Source organism: Saprolegnia diclina (assembly GCF_000281045.1).
Source record: "Saprolegnia diclina VS20 unplaced genomic scaffold supercont1.3, whole genome shotgun sequence".
Taxonomy (NCBI): Eukaryota; Oomycota; class Saprolegniomycetes; order Saprolegniales; family Saprolegniaceae; genus Saprolegnia; species Saprolegnia diclina.
In genome coordinates this window covers 665,962-689,364 of record NW_008246070.1, presented here as the reverse complement: position 1 = coordinate 689,364, position 23,403 = coordinate 665,962, and the positions used below count along the sequence as shown (strand labels likewise).

Genomic DNA, 23,403 nt, shown 5'->3' with positions numbered 1-23,403 from the left:
AACACACCCGGACGTGGCGCAGATCGACCGACCCCAGACGGACTCTCACCAGATTCACTTGGAAAGATCGCACCAAACCATCTGTAGCGGCAAGATACACCTCCATTCGTCAAGCGTGTGGCCAGCCTCTCCGAAGAGTAAGATGTTGCAATCACGTTTGGTCGGCTTTATCGAGGATACGTGACCACATCCTGCAGTGCCTCTACCATACGCAAGCCAACTGTGGCGACGCCGAAATGTGAATAAATAGCGTCGTGAGTTACTGGTTGAGAGCTGGAACAACGGCGGTGATATGGACAAAGTCGGTGGCAGATGGTGCTTGTGGTTTGACGAGCGCAATGAACTTCATGGAGCCCTCGTGCTGCACCCGCGCCGGCTTGTGCGACTTCTTCTCCACTTTTGCTGGTAACGGGGGCTGGCTTTCCCGCGGCGTCGCACCGCTGCCCTTGGTGCTCAGCGCGAGCGGCGTCAAGTGCACGGGCTCGTAGGATCCTTTTGGATGGGTTTTCTCTGGCGATTGTGCCAACTTGGGGGGACTCGATATGGTGGAAATGGCCTCCAAGGTCTTCGCCTGCCGTCCGGGGCTGCAAGGCGGGTCAACAATGAGCGCTTCTTTCCGAACGCGAAACTTGCGCACCAGCGGGTCTGGCACGAGACGTTGCACCAGCTTGGCGCGTGGTGTCACGGGCTGTGGCTCGAGGAGCTGCGACTCTTTAGGGGGCGACTCGATCGCAGGGAGCACCTTGGACGAGATCGTTGCTGGTGGCGTTGTTGCCAGCAATGGCTTTGGCGGCGAATGCGTCATCGGTGGAAGTCGTGCGATGGTTTGTCCTTGGAGACTCTCGACGACACTCGTACCAACTGACTCGGTGTTGCTGTGCCACTGGAGACGCACGGCCGCCAACAATGCCGTGAGCTTGATCTTGTCTTCAACGCTAACACTCGAGCTACGACGGCGCTCGCTACGCAGGTCGCTTGCATTGAGCGGCGGTACTTGCACGCAGAGATCGTCATCGATGACAGCGCTGTCGACTACTTCGCGCAGACCCGTCGTTCCATTGCCAAGGGCGCTGGAGATTTGCGGAGGCTCTGCATCGCTCTTGGCTCTGGTCTCCTCGACGCCGCCGAGGGTCTCTTGGGCCAAAGCGTGGACCTTCTCGACGTGCGCTTCGTGCAGTTTGCGCGCACCCTGTCGCCCGTGCACGCGCTCCGTCTCGACTCGCTTTGGCGGCGATGCGAACGGCCCTGAAAATGACGGCGGCGTCAGTGGCCGCGTCAGTGACGCACGGTTCTGGACGCTGAACGCCTTGGCGATCGCTTCATCGCGCTTGGGATCTCTCTCGTTTCGCCATAGCGCGTCGGTCGTGGCGTCCGAGGTGTCATCATCACCGTCATCTTTGGGGATTTGGCGCGACACGATCACCGTCACCGTAGCGTAACTTGGGCCAGCGTCGTCTCGTGCCGACATGATGGAAAAGCCGCCAAAGTCACGGCCTACGCGCATGCGTTCGCACGTATTTTGTTGCGCGTTACGTACGCACGAGCGGCACCGACTCGACGGTTGCAATAACCGTGGATCGACGCCGAACGAGTGGCGCTGCGTCGACAAGCTTCTCTTGCTCGTCGTGCGTCGTCATTGGGGTGGTGACGTCGCTGCCGTCATCAACGACATCCGTGGTTTGCTCGTGGTCCTAGCGACGATTGAGTTTTCGTTTGCGAGAACGCAACACCCACGTCCTTATGTGCGATTGCTGGGAGATTCTCGACTTGTCGAGCGCGGGCACGTGCTACTTCCTTGGTGTCTTTCGGGGGCGATGCTGGTTTGTCGGCGACCACCGGTGCTGTCCCTTCCATCGGGAATAGCGTTGTCTCGGTCACAGTCTTTGCGTTGAACGGCGCTGTAGCTGGCGTTGTCAGTCGCAGTCCCGGCGTCGTCGTCGTCTTGCGGTCCGGGGACGATGTACGCTGTGGTACCTCGGCTCTGACTTCCTCCCCGTCGGTCGCTGGCGTGGTAAGCCCACGATCCTTCTTGCGCGGAGACGGCTCTAAGAAATCACTTGACAGGGATACACAGAGCGTGCGGTATCTACCGCGAGGCGGTGGCGACTCGACACGGGAAAGCGGTGCAACTGGCGTTGCCGACTTCGCTTTTGGTTTTGGGCTGGAGGGCTTGACAGGTCCTGTAAGTCACCCTGAGTTGTGGTCACTTGGGAAATTGAAGAAACAACGTTTCGGGCCAATTTGGTTCAAGTCGTCGAGTGCGAGCTCAATGTCGGCCATGGACGTGCGCTGGTCACCTTCTGTGACGTCCACGTAGAGTACATCTGCGCAACCCGGTTACTGCATCTCAAATGACAAGACTGTCAGAAAGTACCTTGGACTTCCCGGAAGAAGAGATGATGATCTTCGACGTTGGTGATGCCCGTGAGGATCAAGTAGAGCAGCGAGACGTACTAGACGCGGCTGAGACGGTGGTCACAGAAACAAAAGCCCGTAGTACGTACATCATCCACCTTGACTGAGTCGCACCAGAGATCTAGAGACCGCTGCGGTGATGCTTTGAAGTAAAGGGAACGACGTACCCACAAGCTCGTACAATGAGAGGTGAAATGCGTCGTATGGGAGGACATTGGTACCCTTTGTATCGCTTGCCCAATCGTCCTACGCAGAGTCAAGCAGTTGGCTACCGAATGGCGTCCACCTCGATCGAAAGCAGCGTCGTTTGCGCGTCAAAGTGTTCGTTGAGGATCTTGTGCACGCGTACCATGATGTCGCTATAGTCTGTAAAGGTCATGGTCGCCTCGACGTCGACGTTCGTGAGGCTCCAGAACGTTTGCGTGAGCCGCAAGAGAAGCGGGTTTTCGCGCAGCGCCAGGCGCAGTTGGAGGCTTTCCTAGTGGTATAGGTGTGGAGCAGTGTCTGTCAACGTGGCGCACCTCCGAGTAGTAGGCGAGGTCGCCTTGCCTGTCGTACGACGCTGGGGATTCCATGTCGACTTCGACAATGCTAAACACTCAGCATGAGTGCGGATCTGGCAGCTGAACAAACCCTTCGGTCACGAGTCGCATCGCATCCTGGCGCACCGCGACGAGGTGGGCTCTGTCGACTTCTTTCATCGAGCTAAGCCGCCGTATCGCATCACTGTGCAGCTGGCCGCGGTTGTGGTCACTAGAGGCGGCGGAGGGCTCATGCATTCGGGGTAGGTTCATTGTGCTCCATGGCCCGACTTCAAGACTCACAGCCAAAAATGGCTCTTGCACAGCGTTACACTGAAACTGGTTTGTGTGGACCTTCTGCAGTTAGATGCAGTTCAAGACGGCGCACAGGCACATTGCGTGGACGATGAACTCGCTACTGACGTCTTCTCGAAGGTGCTATCTCCAAAAGCACCACGGAGCTCTCTCGTAGGCGAACGCCTTGTGAAATACATGTGCTCACCCTCGCAGACCTTAACTTTGAAGCCAGCTTGGTTACGAGTGACACGATTTGCTGCTCCTATCTACGCGGCACCGATTTGGATACAATGCCGAGGCGGGGGGGCGCCGGCGCGACTATTGGGGGGTGGGGGACCGGCGGTTTGATCGGGGATCCCGTCTTCTTGGGCGTCGTTTTCACCACTACTTTGATACCTGACTGCGCAACGCCCGTGACCTTGAAGACATCGTGCATGCCTTTGGTGGGCTGTCGCACGAGGACTTGTAGATTCGAGTCGGCGGCCACCGCAAATGCCGGTTTGGCTGTCGGACTGCCAAGCGCCGTCACGCGGAAGAGCATTTCTGTCTTGCTGCTGTCGTCCTCCATACGCGTCGAAGGTGCCGGCGCTCCGTTGGAGAGCATCATACTCGGTCGGCTCGCGCGTTGGCGCCCCGCAGCATGCGACTCTAGCGCTCCATTGAACGGCGTGTGCGGTGCCGTTGGCAGCGGCCGCTTGACACCGATTTTGTACAGTGTCGGCGGCTCCTTGTTTCCGCGGGGCGACGGCGGAGCTTTTATTGCAGGCGGCGTCGGCTTGGCGATGGCCGTCGGCGCGCCTCGAATGGACTTGGACGCTAGTTCGTGCACCATCATCGACGCCATCTCGTTGGCTTTCTTGGCCACGTGACGCGACAGTAATTGCCCATGTCGCCCCGAGTTGGCTCGAACGACCATCGTCGACGCGGGCTGGAGCACTTCCTCACATTTTACACTGGTGGCGTCTGCCGAGACTTGCGGCCGCTGCCCGTGCTCGGGGGCGGTTTGGATCCGAGGTGGGTGCACGGACTGCGACACGACGACAAAGTCGGCCATGCGCGGCGACGCCTGCACCTTGGCGTTGAGTCGACTCACTTTTCCGTGGACGGGCTGGATTCGGGCGCCACCAATGCCGAGCGAAGCCCAGTCGAGAGCCGACGCGTCCTCGGCGGGTTCGCCAATGTACCGCGGGGACTTTGCGAGAGCGTTTTGAATGCGCGCGCCGAGCCCGAGGCTTTTGACAGCAAACGGGTTCGTGGCGTCCAGCGCCGCTGTCGACGTCGTGAGCTCGTCTTTGGGGCGAAAATGAGCCGGATCCAAGCCGCGCGTGAAGCTCGTGCGCTGCCCCGTTGCCGCTACGCCACCGTCAGAGAGTGTCAGCTCTTCCATCGATACGTTACTCAGCAGAAAGTTGTCGTCTGTGCTGGATTGCGATGCGGATGGCTGACGCCCACGAAGCCCTCCGCCTCCCCGGGGTGTCGACGCCGCCGAGCCAAAGTCCGAGGTGCCAGAGCCGATACCATTCGACTGCGAGAGCCGTGGACTCGTAGTGGGTCGTCCGCCGAGGTCGCGTGGGCTCTCGACGTCATCCGTACCAGAGGTCTGTCCGTCCATGGCGTTGCAGCCGTACTCTGCGTCACCTGTCGGAATACCACCTTCAATTCTCTCGTATTGCGTTTCATTGCGGAAGGTCCCGTGGTGCGCAGCCGCGTCGGAGGTCCCGTAGAGGCTTCGCCGAGTGCTGCCCGTGCTTGCTCGCAGCGTGGGGGAGCGCACCCTGGACGAAGCGCGCAATGTCCGCCGCGTTTCATTGGCGTCCTCAACGATGGTCGCATCGGTGCCGGCATGCGACCCCGTCGGTCGGCGGTCTTGCGTCGAACTGTTAGGTTTTTGGCTCGACGATGACGTCGCGAGTCGATTGGACGAGCTAGCTCCTTTTGACCCCGTGGCTTGTGAGGGTCGCTTCGTCACGCGCCGCGGTGTCGTCGTGCCTACCATCGTTGGCGGCTGTGCTTTTACATGCGTTTACCGAGGTCCATGTGGGGATCGTAGTCGAAGCTCGGCGGGTGGCTTGGGTGGTACATAGTGGCTGTCTTTTCTTCCGGGGGCGGAGCGCTTGTGGACGCCATCTTGAGCTTTGCGTGCAACGTTTTGGCCAGCGGCGCGTCGTCATCGAGCATGGCCGCGTGGTGCCTCGGACGCAGCGATGCAAGCGCCTCGTCGTCGTCCAGCAGCATCGTTGTCGCCTCTGCCGCAGAGGCGATCATCGTCGCTTGCTCCGGACTACTCTCGGGGGCCGCGCCGTCTGCAGTCCCGCTAGCGGCACTGGTTGCATCGGAGGGTTTGGCTCCGCTACCGTCGCCTGATGCGAGTGAGATGTTTCGTGCTTGAAGTGACTGCACACCTCGTGTTTGGTTGCGGTACTTTCGTAGCTGGGCCTTCTCGACTTCATCGAGGAAGCTTGCAATGAGCGGCGAAGAGATGTTGCTGCCCGCCTCTGCAACGTCAATGTACGCGACCTCTACACGCTAATGAGATGAGGACATCAGCGCCACCGCACCTTCGAGGCGCCGCAGACGAAACGAGCCCGATTGGCGATGGGTAATGCCGTTCAAGATCAAGTAGAGCAAGTTGCAGTACTACACGACCAACATGAGAAGCGTCGCGAGGCGACAGTCGTACGTCGTCTGCGTCCAGCGAGTCGCACCAAATGTCTAGTGGTCGCGTCAGTATCACCAGATGTGATCTCGACCAGATTACCAATGAGCTCAAAGAGCGAGAGATGAAACATCTCGTATTCGAGGTTGGTATGCGTGTCGATGTCCCGCTTCCAGTCGTCCTGGGGCGCGTGAGACGCCACCGAGACACAAGGAGCAGCGTACGGCAATCATGATCCGCGACTCGCCGAGGTCAAAGAGCTCGATGAGCACTTTGTGAATCCGCAAAAAGAGGCGCTGGTAGTCGTCAAACTCCATTTTGTCCGCGTCCGGCTTGACCATAGTGAGCCAAAAGACGCGCGTCATACGGCACAAGAGCGGGTGGTACCGCAGCTCGAGTCGTTTTTGCAGGTTGTCCTATCTCGCCACCGTTTAGCGCCAAAGCAGACTAGTACAACAGGATGCTACATCCGTGTAAAACTTGAGGTCGCCTTGGTGATCGTAGCTCACGCTGGCGCCGGGGTCGAGGGCGGTGACGACCTCTCTATAACGAGTATTCTAGTCAACTAGTCCAAACGAGCAAGCGCAGAGACCCTTCGGCGACAAGCCGAATGACAGCCTGTCGGATTTCGTCGACGTGGTCGGCAGCATCAATGAGTTTAGGCGTAATGAGGGATGGCTGGTGCAGCAACTCGGGCGGGTTCTTGGGCACAGGCCGCGCAATGTCCTCAAAATTAAGCGGGTTCATTTCCGGCGACAATGGCGCATGGGGTGGCGGCTTTTCTTTGATGGACGCTCTCCGGGGCTCGACCTCGAGAGATGCGACGACAACGGTCTCGGCTTCGGGGACGGCCGGCGCCTCCTCGACGATCGACCCGGGGAGCTCTAGCGGCCGCGAACTCTTGTTGAGCGACGACGTCTTGGCCATTTTCGCGAGCATGACGCTCATGACGGACTGTTTGAGCTTGAGCGCCGAGAGCTGGCGCATCGGTGCGACGTTGAGCCCGTCCGAGCCCGTTGACGCGATAGCGAGCATGTGGTCGGCAATGGATTTCTTGGCATTTCGAATGTCGAGGATCGTCTTGATGCGGTTGAAGGACGCGGGCCGCACCGACAGACTCGGTGGCGCCTGCATCGGACTGTCTGATTACGGGCGTATAAATAGCGGCGTCAATGAACTTGTAACTCTCAACGGCTCTGTCATGGCGACGCCCGTGGCCACCGACCGAGTCCCAGACGACGACGAGAACGACGACGCGAACGACGAAGACAACGTCGTTGACGACAACGAAATCGATGCCAACGATACCGGCGACGATGGTGGTGGACTGCACGTTCTTGTCTCGGCAACTACCCCACCGGTGCTCTTCTGCAAGTACCCAAGCTACCTCGCCTTGGAGCGCACTTGTCCTATCGGCTACGAAGGTGCTCGCTGCTCAGGAGATGCAAAGGTTATTCATGCTGCTTAGTACGCACGTTGCCACGAGGAACTCCGATGCTGTACCACGGTACACGGCGCTACTTGTACAACGCCGTCAAGAACGTCCTCCACACAAATCGTGGTATAGCCAATAGTGTCTTATATCACCGCACAGACGACTCTTTGTCTAGCCAAGAAGACGACGCTGTCGACCTGGAGTCTTTTTTGGGGGTTCTGCAATCCCTTATATCGTCGTTCTCAACTCTACTGTAGGCGTCACTTGGAGCCGAGTGCGGTCGGCCGCCTCGTGCCGGGTCAAAAGGTGCGTCTGCCGAAGTTGTCTGCCGAGCATCAAGGTCGCTTTTGCTTTAGATGAATCATTTTCCCGGCAGCCTCGAGCTCGGGCGCAAGGACAAGCTCTGCGCCAACATCTTGCGCATGCAGCGCAAGTTTGGCAAGTTCTTCCACATCATTCCCGAGACGCACGTCACTGGCAGCAAGGACGGCCGGCACTTTATGCAAGCGTACGCCGCCGACCCCAAGGCGATCTGGATCCTCAAGCCGCCCAACCAGTGCTGCGGCCGCGGCATCAAGCTCGTCTCGGGCAGCGCCAAGTACGAGTTCGAGCCCGACAAGCGCTACGTCGCGCAGGTACCCTTCTTTGTTCTTTCGTCGCCTCAAAGCATGTAGAAATACATTGCGCACCCGTACTTGATCAACGGCTTCAAATTCGACATGCGTCTCTACGTTTTGGTACATTGGACTACGGGCTCCAGGGAATGTAAATGGGATCTATTTTGCAGGTCACGTCCTACGACCCACTGCGGGTCTACCTCTTTGACAACGGTCTCGTGCGCTTTTGCACGCAGGTTAGACCCTATACCTACCGAATTTTCCCAAATAAAAATGCACGTACAAGTAGAAATACTCGATGGCGGCCAAGGACCTCAAAAATCGGTTTGGGCACTTGACCAACTACAGCGTCAACAAGAAGAATGAGGCTTTCCAGTCCAACCAAGGCAGCAACGACGGCAGCGGAAGCAAGTGGAGCTTCCAGGTGCTTCCCAATGTACACGTTGTCTCTATACGTCGCGTTGCGCAGGCGTTGTTGGCACATTTGCGGGACGAGGGCCACAACTGCGAGAAGCTCCACGACGACATTGCGGCCGTGATCGTCAAGACCCTTCTCTGCGTCGAGTCGGCCATTCTCGCGCAGTGTTCCAAGTCCCTCAAGACGGCGCAAAACTGCTTTGAGCTGTACGGGTTTGACATTCTCTTGGACGCCAACCTCCGGCCGTGGCTCCTCGAAGTCAACGTCTTCCCATCCATGAGCAGCTCGTCGCCGATGGACAAGCGCATCAAGTCGATTCTCATCTGCGACACCTTTCAGCTCGTACACGCTTTTAACACACTGACGACTCTTAATAGCTTGTAGGTCGGACTGCCGGCCACGGACGTTGCAGCAGCCGTCGAGCAGGCCAAGAAAGAGCGCAGCACCCGACGGTCTCTACACCACCTGACTCGACCTCGCCAAAGTCGGTCACACTGTAGAAAGTCGAGCATCAGTACCAAGCCAGAGGATGACGACGCTGCGTGGATCCAGCAACTCGTCGACGAGGAGGCGCGCATGGGCCACTTTCGACGCATCTTTCCGACGCCCGCGACCGCGAGCTTTCTCGACTTCTTTGAAACCAAGCGTGCGAGCAATGCAGTGCTCGCCGAGCACGTGGGCTTGTCCAAGCCAACGCGACCATCTGTGCGCAAGACAGGTTCCTTTAGCAACAAGCTGCAGCACGCAAAGGTGCTCAACGCTGCGTACAGCTCGTAGTACATTTTCTATCTATCAATCGACGTTTCGCCGGCGGTTGGATCGACCTGGATCGGTACATGATGCGTCTTGAGCGCTGCGAGATCGGTTTCCAAGTGACTCAGGCGGTCGAGGACACTGGCGAGCGCCGCCGCGTCATGGGACGACTGGTTCTCGTGAACCTGCGCGGCGAGGCGCTGGACGAGCGCTTCCGACGACTGCAGCCGCGCTGCCAGCTGACTGAGCTTGGCGTCAATCGCGCTGTATATTTTGGCTTCGATTTGCGCCTGCATTGCGCTCTGCACCTGAAAGAGCATCGCCATCGACGCGCCATTGAGCGATGGAGCACTCGGTGCACTCGGCAGCGGCGCCGACGCCCCCGACGTTGCACGGACGTGGCATTCACGCAAGCGCAGCTCATTCTTCTTGGCAGGAGGCTGAAGCGACAGAAACTTGAACATGATGGCGACCGCGCGCTCGTAGGTGTCGTCGGCCGGAAACGATGCGGCGACTTGGTACAGGTCCTTGTCGCCGCCATCGCGCACACCGCGGATCGTCTCAAAGTACTTGAACTCGCGCTCCTTCTTGGCATTGATGATGCCAACGTACACTTCGGCGTGGCGGGCGGAGCTCGTGAGCTCGAGCGTCTTGAGCGTGCACGCCGCTGGGAACTCGACTACACTGCACATGAGCCCTCGTCGACAGAGCTGGCTAGCGCACGCGTGATGGAGCAAGGGGACTCTTCGTCCAGCCGCTCCAGAGAGATGCTCGCGCCTAGCTTGATGGCGAGGACGCCATTTTCAAGCGTCTCGAGGTCGCATGCCAATGCATCGGCGCTCGTCCACGTCGATGTCGCTTGCATGCTAAAACTCAAAATAGTGTTTTTGGCCAATCCCCGGTGCGCAACGCCGCCTTTTTACACACTATTTCATGGCATACCACTGGCGCAGCTGGGCAAGTCCGCTTTAGCCCATGGTCCGCATTACATGGATCCAAATAGAGTTATGAGCAAGCAGTACTTGGGAGCATGCTTGCATGCTGCGCGCAATACGATGACAGTCGATGCACATGCGGGTATGGAGCCCAATCCTACGATGCACACTATTTGAGGGCCGACCTGGTCATCCGAACATCCGGATGTAACGTTAGAAAAAGATCCATCATGACAAGCTGGCTGAGCGAGCCACGGTGGGCCCACGAGGCCCTTCTGGCGCTAAGCAGCCGGGACGCGCCGCGCCTCCGTGCTGCGCTGCGGCTGCCATCTGCTACCGCGCACGCCACCGTGACGCAACGACCTGGCGGCGCGCCATTTGACTTTGCGGGCGAAGGTGCGTGGGATCGCGCCGGTGGTAACGAACGACGCACACCCGTAGGCTTCTATGACGCGCTCGCAGAAAAGTGGGCGTCGCCACTCTTCAAGCACGCCATCGACGGTGACACGCTCCTCCATCTTGCGCTGCGTCAGCATGACCCTGTCTGTGCCCGTGTGCTTCTCGACGCAGGCGCGGCGCTCGATACGGTCAACAGCGCCAAAGAAACCCCGGTCGCGATACTCTGGGCCGTGCACATGGAGCCAACGGCACCCTATGCTGCCTCGTACGCAGATCTCCTGCAACATGCAAAGCCCCAGCTTAAGTGCGTCGACATACTCGAGCAGTGAGTCGTTCACCTCGCGGTGTAGGCAGTACCAGGAGGCCAACGCCGCCCGCGCCCGGGACGGCCTCGTCGCCATCTACACACGCTATGCACCCGACCGTCTCGGCAAAATTGAGCTCCAACTGCGCGAGTTTTACGGCCGCGAACTCGACCTACTCTCACGCGTGCTTGAAAAGTACCATACATCGTCTTAGAGTTGGATGCGCTTCCGCGCGAGCTTCAAGAGGCTGCGGTTCGCGTCTTGTACAGTCACAGGCATGTCTTTGCTGAAGTGCAAGACCAGCTCAACGTCCGTGAACTGAAAGCTGACCGCCTCGCCACTCGCGACGTCGAGTGCATGGAACGTGAGCAGCCGGCGTAGCTCGTACACGTGCACACGGCAGAGGAACCGGGCTCCCTTGTGCTTGAAGAGCGATCGCGACGGGAACTCGCGGGACGCAAACAGCGATAAGACAGTGCGGACATCCCGCCTTGGCTTCAAGGCATCGCTTAACGGCTGCTCCAGCGGCGTCACCTCGTTTGGCGCAACGACCTCGAGTGAGAGCCTGAGGCTACCCTCGTCCTGCCCGACAGAGACGCGGACGCTTTGCACAAGCTTGATCAAGAGCACCTTGATGGTCTCTTCGTCAAGCGCTTGCGAGACGCGGGGGAAGTTGCCAACGTTGGGGGTTGTTTGAATGCGACGCAGTTTCTCTCTACCAGTTGTGTTAGTCAGCCTCCAAGGCGACTGGTATGATACTCGATATCACTGTGGCCTGGCAATGCCTGCGCGACGTCCTTGAGCCGAGGTAAGGTCACGAGACACTCGCCGCTGCGCTCGTCCTTCTTGGCGCGAATCAAAAGCCCCCTATGCACGTCATCTCATGCCACAGCACGTCGATCGAAGTTGTACTGGTCGCCAAGGTGCGTCTCGGTCGGTGTCACCAGCGCCGTCTGGATTTCTTCGATTGTAAAGTGAACGCCGAGCGACGTCGTGGCTTCGAGGAGGAGCACGGGGACGCTCTTGGTGTTGTACGTTTGCCTACGCGATCCGAAGTGCTGAGCGGATGCTACAATTGCACTCGAGCATTTACTTGCGCCGTGACGGTGATTTGGCCACTGTGAGCGGTCTACAAGATGGCATGTCGTGCAGCTGACAGACTGGAGGTTACGCACCGCTGGCTCCCCGACGGAGCTGGCACCCCGCGCTTGATCGCGTCACGCGGGGACGAGGCCACATTCGACGGGTTGCGGCTCGGCCGGTGGGGCGACGGCGCCGACATGACCTCGTCGCGCGGTGTGATCACCGGAAGCGCGCTCTTGTCGCGCACGTGGTACGGCGACGGGTCGCGCTGCTTGGGCGACAAGTACCCGACCGTCGCGTCGTGGTGCACATGCTTGAAGCGCACGAGTGATTCCTTGTACTCCTAATGCATTCCATTTAACGACGTACGCTCCAAAATGAAGCCGCCGCCTACTTGGTCCCAGCGCAAGGCGCTGTACGCCGACTTTTTATTCGTGAGCCGCGCCAGCATCTTGCGGTTCTCGGCCTCGATCTTCTCGTGCTCGCGCTGGCGGAAACCGCTGTTCATGCTGCCTTTCTCGATCGCGCACCCGCGGCTCAGCGAGTGCGGCGAAAGGTACGAGTCGAGCATCGGCGTTTGCTCGGCCGTCAAGCGCATGCCTGGTCGGAACTCGACGGCGCGTTCGGTCGGGTGCGTTGCCACGATGCGGGTCATTTTGCGCACGAGGTGCTGGTTCTCCTCAAAGATCTGCTGGTAGCGCTCTTGCTTGAGCTGGGCCGTTTTGAGCCGCGCGTCCAAATGGGCATAGTGCTTTGGTGGCGAGTTGTCGAGCGTGTTGGCGGCCGGCGAGAAGGTCGACGACTGCATCGAGCGTAGCCGCTCTTGGTGCAGCTTTTGCGCCTTGAGCACGTCGCGCTCGTAGCAGACGCGGTTGTCAAAGCCGATCTTGCGGTTCATTTAAGCGCCAAGGCGGTGTAGTACTTCAGGAATTCAAAAGCGCGCGCGACGCTAAATTTAGACCACGCTCGTGATTGGCACTCGGCTTCTTCAAGGATTGCCCCGTTCGTGGTACATGGATACCCGGCTCTGGTTCCTTGTGTCGTACGGTACGCCACGCGCATGGCTCGTAACAAAACCAACGCGGTCGACGAATCCTCCTACACTCGTACGCGTCTGGTCAACTCAGACCACGGACGTGGCGAGATGGCGGCGTGCCTGACAGTACTCGAACGCGTGCATCGCGCGGCGTTGGCTGCAGGCGGAGATGCAGCGAATTTTGTACCGAGCTACTCCTTCTGCAAAGAAACCACACGGGTGGGGATGCGCACGCACCCTTTACTACTTGGTGCGCGCCGAGAAGCATACAAACGTCCAATGCATGGAGTGGGTCCGACGCGCCATCCTGAAGTTGACAGACAGTCCACTTGATGGGAGCATTCGATGCAAAGCAAAATTACGAATCAGCTCCTTGGTCGTGGGACTTTGCGTCGCGATTGACGCCGACGGCATTCTCCGTGCAAAGCAGCAAGCTGGATCATTGCTTCGAGTATTATAAAAATGCCGCGTCACGCGCCGACGCTACGCTCCACGATCCGCACTCTAATAAAACCTACCGGCGCCTCAACGTCAAATGGTATGTGTCGTGTCTATTCGCCTGCCTATCACGCTTCCGAGTTGCGCCAGCCTTCCGCGCCATCGTCAGCGCGCCAGCTGTTGTTGCGTGCGAACGGGCGCGCCACGTCATGCCATTAACCAGATCCATCCTCGGTCTATTTTTTATTTTTGATTTATATTACCTTGAGTATGTAGGAAACTAACGCCGTCTGTCCGTAGTCGTCTCAATGCCACTTGGAGAGGGTGGCACCCCAAATGGCAATATTAAAGTCCGCCACGTATGCCATAGAGTCTATGCAAAGGTGGGTATTTTTTTAGCGCTTCTGGGAGCCTGTCTGTGGTGCGTAGCGAGCCCACAACCAGCTGTGCGCCTCCGGATTGGTTGCCTCGCCTTCTGGATGGATTGCTGCTCCATCGTCGCGACCGTCGCCATAACTCAAACGTCGGGACCATGGCCGTGAGCAGCATGCACAACAACCCGCTTTACAAGTACACGCTCTTCCACATGAACAAGCGGCGGCCGTCGCCATTCTTGAGCGCCACGACGCCGTTCCTGGAGCCGCCGCGCATGACGACGACGTCGTCCTTCCTCGACCGACCGGCACGCACGGGCGACGCGAGCATGGCCACCATCATGTACCCGACGCGCTCGTGCATGTGGATCCGCGGCAGCCCCGTCTGCATCCAGTGGAGCGTGCTCGACGACCGCATCAGCAGTGTCCGCATCGAGCTCTGCCAGTGGGGCTCGAGCGCCATGACGACGATTGCCACGCACGCGCCCAACACGGGCTGCTTTGTCTACTCCAAGGTGCCGTGGGGCGTCATTGGCCACAACTTTTACATTCGCATCACCGCGGCCGAGCACGACGACCGGTTCGTCGTAAGCGAATACTTTAGCATCGGCAACCCGCGCCAAGGCTGGTGAGCCGCCCATTATCTACGACATCACATTCTTCCCGCATTAACTTAACGATCCCATACATCATGTTAATAACATATCTATACTCGCCCTTGGCATTGACCCTTGCCCTTGGTCGACCGCGCTGGCGTGCTTGCCGTGGCTATGCAGCGGGTGGCTCGCGACGGCCCTTGCCCGAGCAATGTCGGCGCGTCGGCCTCGTTACGATCGAAGAAAGGCAGTTGCTTCAACGTTCCCATGCCCAAGTACATTGTACTTGCATTGCCGCGTCATAGAGATGCGCATTAGTGCGCGCAAAAGCACCCAAGAGCGAATTGACCCATCTCAAGGCGCTAGCCGCACGCAACTATCGCCCCGCGCCTGCGTAGATCTCCGTCGTGTCGAGCGTCCGCCGTCAATTGCTGCACCCAAGTACGCCACACCCAATCACATGCGCGGTGCCGCAAATCCTCGTGGCACCTTGCAGTGATAGGGTACCCGACTCGAACCCGGTTGCGCGCCAAGATGGCGTGATTTTAGCTTCAGGTTTCGCAACTCAGATCAAGATCGGCCAAACCCACCAATCCGCGCCCACTTTGCCTCCGCGGTTCGAACTACGCACGCATCGAAGTCCGTAGTTCGTGCGTCAGTCTTTTCGAAGCCATGGCAAGCCGCAGCGCCGCAGCGCTCGTGGCAGGAACGGCGGCCACGCTCTCGCTCAAGGTAGGCGCGCGCCTACTGGCCTCGCTGCATGCACTGTGACGCTCTAGGTGGCGTTCGGCCTTTCCTCGCACAATGGCGTGGACGTCCAGCCGCTCTTCCAGACCGGCCTTGTCTTTTTAGCGATGGCATTGTGTACGCCTAGGATGCAGCGTCCCGTCTGGTCCTGATGTATCGCGTGATGAACGTAGTGGTGCCCGTCCATTACATCTCGACGTGTAATGGCGAGCGAACGACGATCGAGAAAGGGGCCTTCTGGCGTCTCTGTCGTCCGGCCGTGATCGACGTGCTCGCGACGGCGCTCGCGATGGCCGGCCTCTTGTATCTCGCGCCCAGCACACACAAGCTCCTCCAGTACAGCGTCATGCCTCTCGTCGCCTTGCTCAAGTGGCTTCTCAAGAGAGACGACGCGCCCTCGCTCGCGACGCGCGGCCTCGGGCTCTACCTCGTCGCGTTGACATGCATCGTCGTCGGTACCGTTTGTAGCGCACCGGCCGCGTCATCCTCGATTGCGCGCGGCCTCTTGTTCCTTGGCGCCAGCTGCATCGTGCAAAGCGTTCTGTTCCTTGTCGACGCCGACGCGTCCGAGCCGCTGCCCCCGCTCCTCGGAATCGGTGTTCAAGGGCTATGGGGCTGCCTCTTCATGGCGCTTCTCGTCTTCCCCGCGGCCTACTGCATGCCGATGAGCTCGGGGCTGTATGAAAACGTCCTTGCCACGGCGCACGGTGTTGCCACGAATTCGGACCTTCTCGCCGCTGCGCTCGTGACTGTCCTCTCGACGACCACCTTTCACGTCGTCGCTGTCCGCGTGCTTGGAGACCTCGACGAGGTGTACGGGTACGTACTCGCGGTTAGCTTGGCGCCGAGCGTGTGGGCCGTCGGCATTGTGCTGCAGTACAGCACGAGTCTGCCGGTCGACGAGCCGTGGGCCGGCGTCGCAAGCGTAGTGCAGCTCAGCGGAATGGCACTCCTCCTCTACGCGACGACCTTGGTACATAACGAAGCACCCGAGCTGCCGGTTGGCGTCGGGCACCGTGTGTTTGCCTACTCGTCCGGGAGCGCCACCGAGCCGCATCTCGCACAGCGCCTTGTCGCGTACGGCTCGTTCAAGGCGGCGGACCACAAGACCCGTGGCTCATTTGTGATATAATGTGAGACTACGAGTCCTCGACAAGTTGCTGGTTGTGCGCTCTAGCAAAGGTAAACGGGGCAAATAATTACAGGTGGTTAAGACGCTAGTCATCAGCACGACTCGGCAGCGGCCTTGTCGTCGTCGTCGCCGAGGAGGTCTTCTTCGAGCACGGTACGGGAAATGTTGTCGAGAATCTTGACGACCGAGCGCTCCATCGTGGCGCAGTTGGCCTTTTGCGCAATCTTGAATTGTTCCAACTAGAATGCGATCAGTATACTAGAGCGCCACGTCACAGCTGCGTACCGTAAGCTGCTCGCCGATACCGTGCGCCATGTTGTCGACGATCGACACCATCGCAAATGGCACTTGAAGCTCGTTTGCGAGGCCAGCTTCGTGGCAGCCCGTCATGCCCACGAGCTCCTACCGCCGAATTATGAGTATCACAAAGGCGAGACGTGCATGGTCGTACCCCGAATTGAGCAAAGAAGCGGATCTCGGCCTTGGTCTCGAAGCGAGGGCCCGCCGTTTGCACGTAGACGCCGCCATCGTGCGGGTTGAGACCCTCGGCACGAAGCACTTCGAGAAAGTACTTGCGCAGCGGCTCCGAGATACCTACGTCACATGAGACACTGCGCATGCTGATAGCGATGGCGTACAGGGCACGATGTGGGCTTCGTAGTGCGACGAGATGTTGATGATGTCGAACGGGTTGAAGTAGTCGTTCGGGATCGCCATGCTGCAAGCGCCGTGATGAGCATACATGAATGGAAAGGATGTGGCAGCTGTACCTGCCAATCGGGATCGTGGTCGTCATCGAGCCGACCGAGTAGACGCCAATGATGCAGTCGCAGTTGAGCTCCTTGAGCGCCGTCACGATCGCGTGGTAGTTGATGTTGCGCGGCTGCTTGTACTCGGACGGCTTGTCGCCATCGGCGTGATGGCGCTGGATGAAGACGATGTCCGTGCTCGACGTGCCCCAGCGGCCCTTGTACGCCAGTACCGGGCCATACTCGGTCGGGACCGTGACTTGGTCCATGCCAGAGAAGCGCTTCGAGTGGAAGAGGCTCGAGCCGCCGATGATCCCGACCGTCATCTCGGCGGGCTCTTCCTCATACGTCGTCGTCGTTTGCTGCGGTGCCATGACTCGGATTCGATTCTGCGCCCGGCGGTTCACATCTCAGGTGGGCACGGTAGATGCGGGCCATTTAGGCCTCACATACAAAACCACTGTTTTGCCCTAAAGCTAGGGCGTCTTTCGGGAAACAAGGAGGACCCAAGGTCACTTGACGCAACCGCTCATCATGCTGCGATTGGTGGATTCATGGCCCCAACTGGGTGAGGTTGAAGCTGTCGGCCAATCACAAGCGCCTGGGTTTCACCAACGAGCATCCAAGCTCCAAGAGGATGGCCTCGGTCTTCGGAATCTCCCGAGCATGACGCGACGACAATCCCGCGTAAGCTTTGGCCACAACCTCTCGCAAGCTTGGGGCACGACGCCTCAGATTGCTACTGAGCCATCTTGTTCGAATTCTTTGGCTCGCAGCTTGTGCCCAGATACTAATGAAGTGCAAAATGTGGTCATCAAGGTCGTCGAAGCTTGCTCTCAACGGCTACCCAGGCGCCCGGTTTGGGTTGCAGTGGTTTTGCAAGGTTGCATCGGCAGCTTCCACCGAAAGACCCATCGTCCTCCAGAATATTGGCCACAACAAAGGTTGTTGGCATCGGTTGAATGATTTCGAAGGTTTCATAGCTTGGTCCTTGGATTCCCCTGCAGGCGTGGCCAAGCCCTCGACCCCGTGGGCCAAAATTGCAACATCAACCACCGTTTCCCCTTTTTCACGCAATGGACAAACTCTACTCGTGCCAACTTGTGGGCGAACGAACCACTGACTAACGTGAAAAAGTTCTTATCGTTGAGGAAATGGTCGCTCTTGCGGCGCATGGGACCTGAGGACACGTCGTGCGGAGAAGCTTCTTGGGTCGTATTCATAATGCAAAAGCTTGCTCTCAGAGCTCGCTGACCTCATAAAGCTATATGGTTTGCGTCGCGATCTACTTGTACGTACACGTAGCTTCGGTGACGCTTGACATGGTCAAAGCACGTCCTCCGCCAGCAATCTAAAGAGTGGCGATTAGGAGTGTTGTACACTGAAATGCTTACGTATTGCTGATAGTGAGTACAGGGCTCGAGTGTTTGTTTGTACATTGTAGCACTCTGCGCGCTCATGACGATGTCTTGCAGCGTGTCTGTGGCGTCACCAAACTCGACAGCGACAACCCGTCGCCCGCAATTCGAGGTAGGCGTAGGCTTTTTTGTTGCGCGTCCGAACGTGAGCTCGAGTCGTATCGGTCCATGGCTTGGCGACGGACTATGAATTGGTCTTTGTGTCTTCCGCGTGTCGTGTCGTCCAAGGCTCAACCAGCGGTACATCCACCGGGTGTGCAAATGCTCATGAGTTGAAAGGAATGATGCGATCTCTTCGCAACATGCCAACAAGCGACGCAAGCCTCTCGGAAGTTGCAGTACATGTACCCGGTACACGCGAGTTCCGCTACTGACGTCGGCGTCCGAGTTGTTGCGGCTGAGCACCAGGTTTCGGCGCAATGAGGCGGACAATGCTGGCCCATGGGACCACGACTGCCAAGCCGTCGAGATTTTACGTTAACACACACCAACCAACTTACTCGTTCGTACTCGACTGGGCTATTGGTAATAGCGCTAGTGTAGTGTACTAGAAGTGGTCTGCGGGGATGGTCCCGACACCCGAGTGTTTGTCGGCAAACGGCAAACAATGATTCGCCTGTGGCTTCCGTGGAAACATCCAACTTTGCACACACATCAATAAGCTTCACGAGCATAATTGTCGAAACGAGCGGCGTTTAAATTTCGTCCTTCTCAAACGCGCGACACTGCGCACGATTTGAACTCGACATTCGAGGCCGGTACGATTGCAGAGACCAGGAAGGATGCAAAATTCATCCAACAACTTTCGCCCAGTGTCTTTGTCTCTGGGTCATCTAATTATTCTATTGCTATTGCGATGATGGAGCCCTGTCGCTTCCGCCCAACGGCGGCACGGGGTCCGCCCCATCATGGCCGCCATCGCGGTCTCTTTGCGTCATTGACTTCGCTCTCCTCGCATTTGATTCGCTCGTTTTCAGAACAGGGCTCGGGGAATGGCCCAACGGCTCCGGGGCGCGCACGTGATTGGCGGGCTTTATGGCCAATCGCTGAATTTAGCATCTGGCAGCGATGCGATTGGCGCATTCTTTGCTATCTCGTTGTTGATTGGGCGGAGATCTGGTTGGTGTGAAGTCCCAAACGCGACAGGCGTGGGGTTTTTCGGAAAGTATACGAACTCCAAGTGCAGCTGGCGTGGCCTGCAATTGGTGGTCGAGCCAAAGCATTAGGAAAAACTATGTCTGAGACGCCAAGAAGGTACGCTGCAGCCGCGGACGCTGGCTCGAGGCTCATGGACCTCCTCTCTGTGTAGCCCTCGTGGGGAAGACTCCCACGCCCCCGCCCCCATTGTCGATGGCGACATTGACACCAACTGGGAAGAAGTCATCGAGTCGTTCGATGGCATGGAGCTCCGCGAAGACCTCCTCCGTGGCATCTACGCCTACGGTTTTGAGAAGCCGTCGGCCATCCAGCAGCGCGCTGTGAAGCCCATCTTGCTCGGCCATGATTGCATTGCCCAGGCGCAGTCGGGTACCGGTAAGACGGCCACGTTCGCCATCTCGATCCTGCAGCAGATCGACTCGGCGCTCCGTGAGACGCAGGCGCTCATCTTGGCGCCCACGCGCGAACTCGCGCAGCAGATCGTCAAGGTCATCTTGGCCATTGGCGACTACATGGGCTGCCTCGTCCATGCCTGCGTCGGTGGTACTGCCGTCCGCGACGACATCCGCACGCTTCAGAGCGGTGTCCACATCGTGGTCGGTACGCCCGGCCGTGTCGGTGACATGATCAACCGCCGTGCCTTCCGCACCGACTCGGTCAAGCTCTTCGTCCTCGATGAAGCCGATGAGATGCTCTCGCGCGGTTTCAAGGACCAGATCTACGACGTGTTCCGCTTCTTGCCCGAGAAGGTGCAAGTGGCCCTCTTTTCGGCCACGATGCCCCTCGACGTGCTGGAGGTCACGCAGCGCTTCATGCGCGACCCGATCCGCATCCTCGTCAAGCGCGATGAACTGACCCTCGAAGGTATCAAGCAGTTCTACATCGCCATTGACCGCGAGGAGTGGAAGTTCGACACGCTCTGCGATCTGTACGAGACGCTTACGATCACGCAAGCCATCATTTATTGCAACACGCGGCGAAAGGTCGACTGGCTCACGGAGAAGATGCAGTCGAAGGACTTCACGGTCTCGGCCATGCACGGCGACATGGAGCAGCGCGAACGCGACATCATTATGCGCGAATTCCGCTCGGGCTCGTCGCGCGTCTTGATCACGACGGATCTCCTCGCCCGTGGTATCGACGTGCAGCAGGTGTCGCTCGTCATCAACTACGACTTGCCCACGAACCGTGAAAACTACATCCACCGTATCGGTCGCTCGGGTCGTTTCGGTCGCAAGGGTGTGGCCATCAACTTTTTGACGAGCGCCGACGCCCGCTACCTCCGCGATATCGAGCAGTTCTACAACACGCAGATCGACGAGATGCCCATGGACGTCGCCGATCTCATTTAGAGGACGAGCTGTAGATCAGCCGACTGCACCGAGCGTCTATTTTCCACCAACATGTATTTCTGTCTGCTTGCTGCAAATTACCTCCTTTTTGCCTTGTTTGACGCACACGTCTAAACTTTAACCTGTCGAGGCGGTCGGCCGCCGACGACGTTGTCATCACGCATCGCTTGGACACCTCGAACGCGTTACGAGTGTACCAAGAGGTCCGAGAATTGGTCCTGGGATCAAAGTTGCACGTGCTCGGAGCCATGGGTCAATATTACCCATGTCGGAGCCTTGCGGAGAGACCCAGTTTGACCTGGTTAAACCCTTTAACTCGTATTTTACCTCGCTAAAGGCATGTCCGGAGTGGCGTTTTTCGCACCTTGTGGCGATCGTGATGGCGACGAAGCGACTGAGTTGCGCTCTAGTGCTCGGCCTTGCGTGGGTCTTGACGGCGCCGATCGGCCAAGGCTTCTTTGTCTACCTCAACTTTCCGTCGTACCTCTGGCTGGACTTTGCGTCCGCGGCCGACGAGCTCGGCAACACGGCCAACGTGTACATCAACAGCACGAACGGCGTCCACATTGGCCTCTGGCATACGCAGCTCCATGGCGCAGCGAACCGGTCCAAGGTTGTCTTGTACTTGCATGGGAACGGCGAGCATCGCGCGTCGGCCGTCGGGCTCGAGAAGCACCACCTGTACCGGACCATGCCGTCCGTCAGCGACATTGTGCTCGTCGACTACCGAGGTACATGGTTGTCGCCGCATCCATGCAACTTGCATGACCTACGGTATAGGCTTCGGCGACTCGTCGCGGGTGTGGCCCACGGAACAAGGCGTCAAGGACGATGCGATGGCTGCATGGACGTGGCTCACGCAGGTGCTGGGTCGGTCCCATAGCGATATTGTCGTCCACGGGTACTCGCTCGGGAGTGCAATTGCGACGCACTTGGTGCACACGCTATGTGCGCGGCAGCAGTGCCCCGCGGGGCTCATCTTGGAGGTATTGCTATGCGCCGATCCTGACGCTAGTGCTATGACTCAATACGAGCAATGTAGGCGCCGTTCACAACGATCTCGGGCATCGTGCGCGACTGGGTGCCCGCGGTCGCCGATGACACCGTCTCGTCGCTCCTCGCCCACCAGTTTCGCACCAAGGACCTTCTCCGCGCCGTGAACGCGACGCCGATCTTGCTCGTGCACGGCAAGAAGGACCGCATTGTTGCCTTTCACCACGGCCAGACGCTGTATGAGCGCCACGGCCACAACAATCTGCGCTTCTGCCCCGTTGCGGACGCAGGACACATGGATACGTTCGCGTTCGAGGAAGGACAGCGCTGTTTGCATGCCTACTGGCACGCTGCTATATCATCAACCTAAGACGTCTTGGTCGCTGTTATACAGAGAACGTCCAGCGTTTACTGGCGTTTTAGCTTGGCACTGTGAGGCACGACGTAGCGAAAGTAGCCCGTCCCGATAAAGAGCATTTGGGCGATCAGGACCGCTAGCATCGCCGACTTGGGCGCGTGGGCCAGCGTCAAGAGCGACGATACCGGAACGTCGGCAAAGACGAGAACTTCGAGCACCGAGTACGCGGCCTCCATGACGTGGGCGACCGTGAGCGCACCAAAGAGGGCGGCGTTGGTCATGTCGCACGCCGTGGCGAAGCGGAGGGTCGCAAGCGTGAGCACGTAGAGTGCGTAGAGGCGGCGGACGGCGGGCACAGCATCGAACGATGGGTCTGTCACGGTAGGCAATAGCTCCACGAAGGGCGTGTCCGTGAAGACAAGGCGCGCGAAGGAGACGACCTCGAGGAGCGTCCCGAGGACGAGGTGGATGCGTAGAAACTCAACCATGGTGTGATGGCCGCCGTCTGTCGCAATTAAGTATGAGAGGTCATGGGGAAATTGGAGCGCTGGAGGTAATGCAGTTTCGCAGTGCCTGGTCGCTGGAAGCTCCTTCTAGGAAGGGGATTGGCAGCCAGTTGGCCAAGACGCATCGACCGGTCAAGCGAGTGCACCCAGCGTGTCAGCCAAGATGAGGACCTTGGGCAAGGATCAGTCGGTCGCTCTTGACGTTACGCTCTGAAACACGCTTGTAACCTTCGGCGACCTGTGGCGGGACGAGAGATGCATGCATGTATGACCGTCGGGCACGTTATACTTGCATTGCAGTGATAAGGTTCCTGCACGGCCGTTATCGCTGCTTCCTGCTCATCTAATCATGACGCAGCGATAAGACATGCAAAGTGAAAGATGGCGTGTGCAATGGCACTGTATCCGGACGCGCCGTCACAGGGGCTGACGCCAGACGAAGAGCGTCGGCCTTTGCAAAGACGCGGCGGCTGTCCGTTGCCTCAAGCACAAAGATGGCGCTGCCGAAGCGCTCAAGCGCGTGGCCGACTTCAGTGCGGTTCTGCAGCAGTTGATACAATCCTTGGCAGAAGCATCAGTTCTCACAGGTGCAATGGCAACCGGCTTCAAGGAGAGCGACGGGCCGGAAAGGGCGGTTCTGCGTATCGCCAATCACATCGCGACTGTCTTATGCACGCACCAATCACCATCGACGTCGCATCTCATTGGTGGA

At 58.6% G+C, this 23,403-nt stretch overlaps 12 protein-coding genes across 12 annotated transcripts; 6 read left to right on the top strand and 6 right to left on the bottom strand.

The window, feature by feature from the left end:
- Positions 1 to 237: 237 nt before the first annotated feature.
- Positions 238 to 3,232, bottom strand: SDRG_01388 (hypothetical protein). The gene is made up of 11 exons (XM_008606911.1): positions 3,049 to 3,232; positions 2,937 to 3,006; positions 2,702 to 2,893; positions 2,583 to 2,661; positions 2,505 to 2,536; positions 2,375 to 2,453; positions 2,229 to 2,324; positions 2,091 to 2,180; positions 1,735 to 2,045; positions 1,538 to 1,691; positions 238 to 1,494 (listed from the first exon to the last, which is right to left on the bottom strand). Exons 1-11 carry the CDS (start codon positions 3,207 to 3,209, stop codon positions 260 to 262), a joined length of 2,499 nt encoding a protein of 832 aa, XP_008605133.1. The 5' UTR covers positions 3,210 to 3,232; the 3' UTR covers positions 238 to 259.
- A 222-nt stretch (positions 3,233 to 3,454) lies between these two features.
- SDRG_01387 (hypothetical protein) lies at positions 3,455 to 7,059 on the bottom strand. Its single transcript, XM_008606910.1, has 10 exons — positions 6,482 to 7,059; positions 6,357 to 6,432; positions 6,114 to 6,305; positions 5,992 to 6,070; positions 5,914 to 5,945; positions 5,792 to 5,870; positions 5,636 to 5,752; positions 5,261 to 5,593; positions 4,632 to 5,222; positions 3,455 to 4,586 (listed from the first exon to the last, which is right to left on the bottom strand). The coding sequence occupies exons 1-10, from the start codon at positions 7,021 to 7,023 to the stop codon at positions 3,496 to 3,498; spliced, it is 3,132 nt and encodes a 1,043-aa protein (XP_008605132.1). The 5' UTR covers positions 7,024 to 7,059; the 3' UTR covers positions 3,455 to 3,495.
- A 31-nt stretch (positions 7,060 to 7,090) lies between these two features.
- On the top strand, positions 7,091 to 9,136 carry SDRG_01386 (hypothetical protein; the record flags this gene model as incomplete). The annotated part of the gene is made up of 11 exons (XM_008606909.1): positions 7,091 to 7,313; positions 7,358 to 7,450; positions 7,500 to 7,539; positions 7,582 to 7,630; positions 7,681 to 7,959; positions 7,999 to 8,061; positions 8,112 to 8,177; positions 8,231 to 8,365; positions 8,411 to 8,701; positions 8,744 to 8,811; positions 8,860 to 9,136. The coding sequence occupies 11 exons, from the start codon at positions 7,091 to 7,093 to the stop codon at positions 9,134 to 9,136; spliced, it is 1,584 nt and encodes a 527-aa protein (XP_008605131.1).
- Positions 9,065 to 9,977, bottom strand: SDRG_01385 (hypothetical protein; the record flags this gene model as incomplete). The annotated part of the gene is made up of 2 exons (XM_008606908.1): positions 9,065 to 9,791; positions 9,836 to 9,977. 2 exons carry the CDS (start codon positions 9,975 to 9,977, stop codon positions 9,145 to 9,147), a joined length of 789 nt encoding a protein of 262 aa, XP_008605130.1. The 3' UTR covers positions 9,065 to 9,144.
- Positions 9,978 to 10,277: 300 nt separating this feature from the next.
- On the top strand, positions 10,278 to 10,965 carry SDRG_01384 (hypothetical protein; the record flags this gene model as incomplete). The annotated part of the gene is made up of 3 exons (XM_008606907.1): positions 10,278 to 10,443; positions 10,489 to 10,750; positions 10,797 to 10,965. The coding sequence occupies 3 exons, from the start codon at positions 10,278 to 10,280 to the stop codon at positions 10,963 to 10,965; spliced, it is 597 nt and encodes a 198-aa protein (XP_008605129.1).
- On the bottom strand, positions 10,866 to 13,219 carry SDRG_01383 (hypothetical protein). Its single transcript, XM_008606906.1, has 6 exons — positions 12,229 to 13,219; positions 11,927 to 12,177; positions 11,845 to 11,880; positions 11,664 to 11,792; positions 11,511 to 11,618; positions 10,866 to 11,466 (listed from the first exon to the last, which is right to left on the bottom strand). The coding sequence occupies exons 1-6, from the start codon at positions 12,730 to 12,732 to the stop codon at positions 10,962 to 10,964; spliced, it is 1,533 nt and encodes a 510-aa protein (XP_008605128.1). The 5' UTR covers positions 12,733 to 13,219; the 3' UTR covers positions 10,866 to 10,961.
- Positions 13,220 to 13,726: 507 nt separating this feature from the next.
- On the top strand, positions 13,727 to 14,411 carry SDRG_01382 (hypothetical protein). The gene has a single exon (XM_008606905.1). The coding sequence runs from the start codon at positions 13,841 to 13,843 to the stop codon at positions 14,312 to 14,314; it is 474 nt and encodes a 157-aa protein (XP_008605127.1). The 5' UTR covers positions 13,727 to 13,840; the 3' UTR covers positions 14,315 to 14,411.
- Positions 14,412 to 14,855: 444 nt separating this feature from the next.
- On the top strand, positions 14,856 to 16,245 carry SDRG_01381 (hypothetical protein). Its single transcript, XM_008606904.1, has 3 exons — positions 14,856 to 15,010; positions 15,058 to 15,142; positions 15,199 to 16,245. Exons 1-3 carry the CDS (start codon positions 14,951 to 14,953, stop codon positions 16,155 to 16,157), a joined length of 1,104 nt encoding a protein of 367 aa, XP_008605126.1. The 5' UTR covers positions 14,856 to 14,950; the 3' UTR covers positions 16,158 to 16,245.
- SDRG_01380 (hypothetical protein) lies at positions 16,200 to 17,348 on the bottom strand. The gene is made up of 5 exons (XM_008606903.1): positions 16,928 to 17,348; positions 16,796 to 16,875; positions 16,609 to 16,751; positions 16,443 to 16,559; positions 16,200 to 16,396 (listed from the first exon to the last, which is right to left on the bottom strand). Exons 1-5 carry the CDS (start codon positions 17,278 to 17,280, stop codon positions 16,250 to 16,252), a joined length of 840 nt encoding a protein of 279 aa, XP_008605125.1. The 5' UTR covers positions 17,281 to 17,348; the 3' UTR covers positions 16,200 to 16,249.
- A 2,145-nt stretch (positions 17,349 to 19,493) lies between these two features.
- On the top strand, positions 19,494 to 20,911 carry SDRG_01379 (ATP-dependent RNA helicase eIF4A). The gene is made up of 2 exons (XM_008606902.1): positions 19,494 to 19,578; positions 19,634 to 20,911. Exons 1-2 carry the CDS (start codon positions 19,559 to 19,561, stop codon positions 20,832 to 20,834), a joined length of 1,221 nt encoding a protein of 406 aa, XP_008605124.1. The 5' UTR covers positions 19,494 to 19,558; the 3' UTR covers positions 20,835 to 20,911.
- A 302-nt stretch (positions 20,912 to 21,213) lies between these two features.
- On the top strand, positions 21,214 to 22,197 carry SDRG_01378 (hypothetical protein; the record flags this gene model as incomplete). Its single annotated transcript, XM_008606901.1, has 3 exons — positions 21,214 to 21,565; positions 21,615 to 21,820; positions 21,877 to 22,197. The coding sequence occupies 3 exons, from the start codon at positions 21,214 to 21,216 to the stop codon at positions 22,195 to 22,197; spliced, it is 879 nt and encodes a 292-aa protein (XP_008605123.1).
- On the bottom strand, positions 22,090 to 23,071 carry SDRG_01377 (hypothetical protein). Its single transcript, XM_008606900.1, has one exon. The coding sequence runs from the start codon at positions 22,671 to 22,673 to the stop codon at positions 22,236 to 22,238; it is 438 nt and encodes a 145-aa protein (XP_008605122.1). The 5' UTR covers positions 22,674 to 23,071; the 3' UTR covers positions 22,090 to 22,235.
- Positions 23,072 to 23,403: the final 332 nt, after the last annotated feature.

Excerpts from the sequence above, each read along its gene's own strand:
- SDRG_01388 (XM_008606911.1), bottom strand. The coding sequence starts at position 3,209 with ATGAACCTACCCCGAATGCATGAGCCCTCCGCCGCCTCTAGTGACCAC. Across the intron at positions 2,537-2,582 it reads CTCATTGTACGAGCTTGTGG|ATCTCTGGTGCGACTCAGTC; the intron begins GTACGTCGTTCC and ends AGCGGTCTCTAG. Across the intron at positions 2,046-2,090 it reads CGAGTCGCCACCGCCTCGCG|AGCCGTCTCCGCGCAAGAAG; the intron begins GTAGATACCGCA and ends GTGATTTCTTAG.
- SDRG_01387 (XM_008606910.1), bottom strand. The coding sequence starts at position 7,023 with ATGCAGGCGCCACCGAGTCTGTCGGTGCGGCCCGCGTCCTTCAACCGC. Across the intron at positions 6,433-6,481 it reads ATTCGGCTTGTCGCCGAAGG|AGAGGTCGTCACCGCCCTCG; the intron begins GTCTCTGCGCTT and ends TACTCGTTATAG. Across the intron at positions 6,306-6,356 it reads ACCTCAAGTTTTACACGGAT|GACAACCTGCAAAAACGACT; the intron begins GTAGCATCCTGT and ends GTGGCGAGATAG.
- SDRG_01383 (XM_008606906.1), bottom strand. The coding sequence starts at position 12,732 with ATGAACCGCAAGATCGGCTTTGACAACCGCGTCTGCTACGAGCGCGAC. Across the intron at positions 11,881-11,926 it reads GCTCCGTCGGGGAGCCAGCG|ACCGCTCACAGTGGCCAAAT; the intron begins GTGCGTAACCTC and ends GCCATCTTGTAG. Across the intron at positions 11,793-11,844 it reads AAATCACCGTCACGGCGCAA|GCAAACGTACAACACCAAGA; the intron begins GTAAATGCTCGA and ends CGGATCGCGTAG.
- SDRG_01382 (XM_008606905.1), top strand. The coding sequence starts at position 13,841 with ATGGCCGTGAGCAGCATGCACAACAACCCGCTTTACAAGTACACGCTC.
- SDRG_01381 (XM_008606904.1), top strand. The coding sequence starts at position 14,951 with ATGGCAAGCCGCAGCGCCGCAGCGCTCGTGGCAGGAACGGCGGCCACG. Across the intron at positions 15,011-15,057 it reads CGGCCACGCTCTCGCTCAAG|GTGGCGTTCGGCCTTTCCTC; the intron begins GTAGGCGCGCGC and ends GTGACGCTCTAG. Across the intron at positions 15,143-15,198 it reads CTTTTTAGCGATGGCATTGT|TGGTGCCCGTCCATTACATC; the intron begins GTACGCCTAGGA and ends TGATGAACGTAG.
- SDRG_01380 (XM_008606903.1), bottom strand. The coding sequence starts at position 17,280 with ATGGCACCGCAGCAAACGACGACGACGTATGAGGAAGAGCCCGCCGAG. Across the intron at positions 16,752-16,795 it reads CGAAGCCCACATCGTGCCCT|GTATCTCGGAGCCGCTGCGC; the intron begins GTACGCCATCGC and ends CATGTGACGTAG. Across the intron at positions 16,560-16,608 it reads GCTTCTTTGCTCAATTCGGG|GAGCTCGTGGGCATGACGGG; the intron begins GTACGACCATGC and ends ATTCGGCGGTAG.
- SDRG_01379 (XM_008606902.1), top strand. The coding sequence starts at position 19,559 with ATGTCTGAGACGCCAAGAAG. Across the intron at positions 19,579-19,633 it reads ATGTCTGAGACGCCAAGAAG|CCCTCGTGGGGAAGACTCCC; the intron begins GTACGCTGCAGC and ends CTCTCTGTGTAG.
- SDRG_01377 (XM_008606900.1), bottom strand. The coding sequence starts at position 22,673 with ATGGTTGAGTTTCTACGCATCCACCTCGTCCTCGGGACGCTCCTCGAG.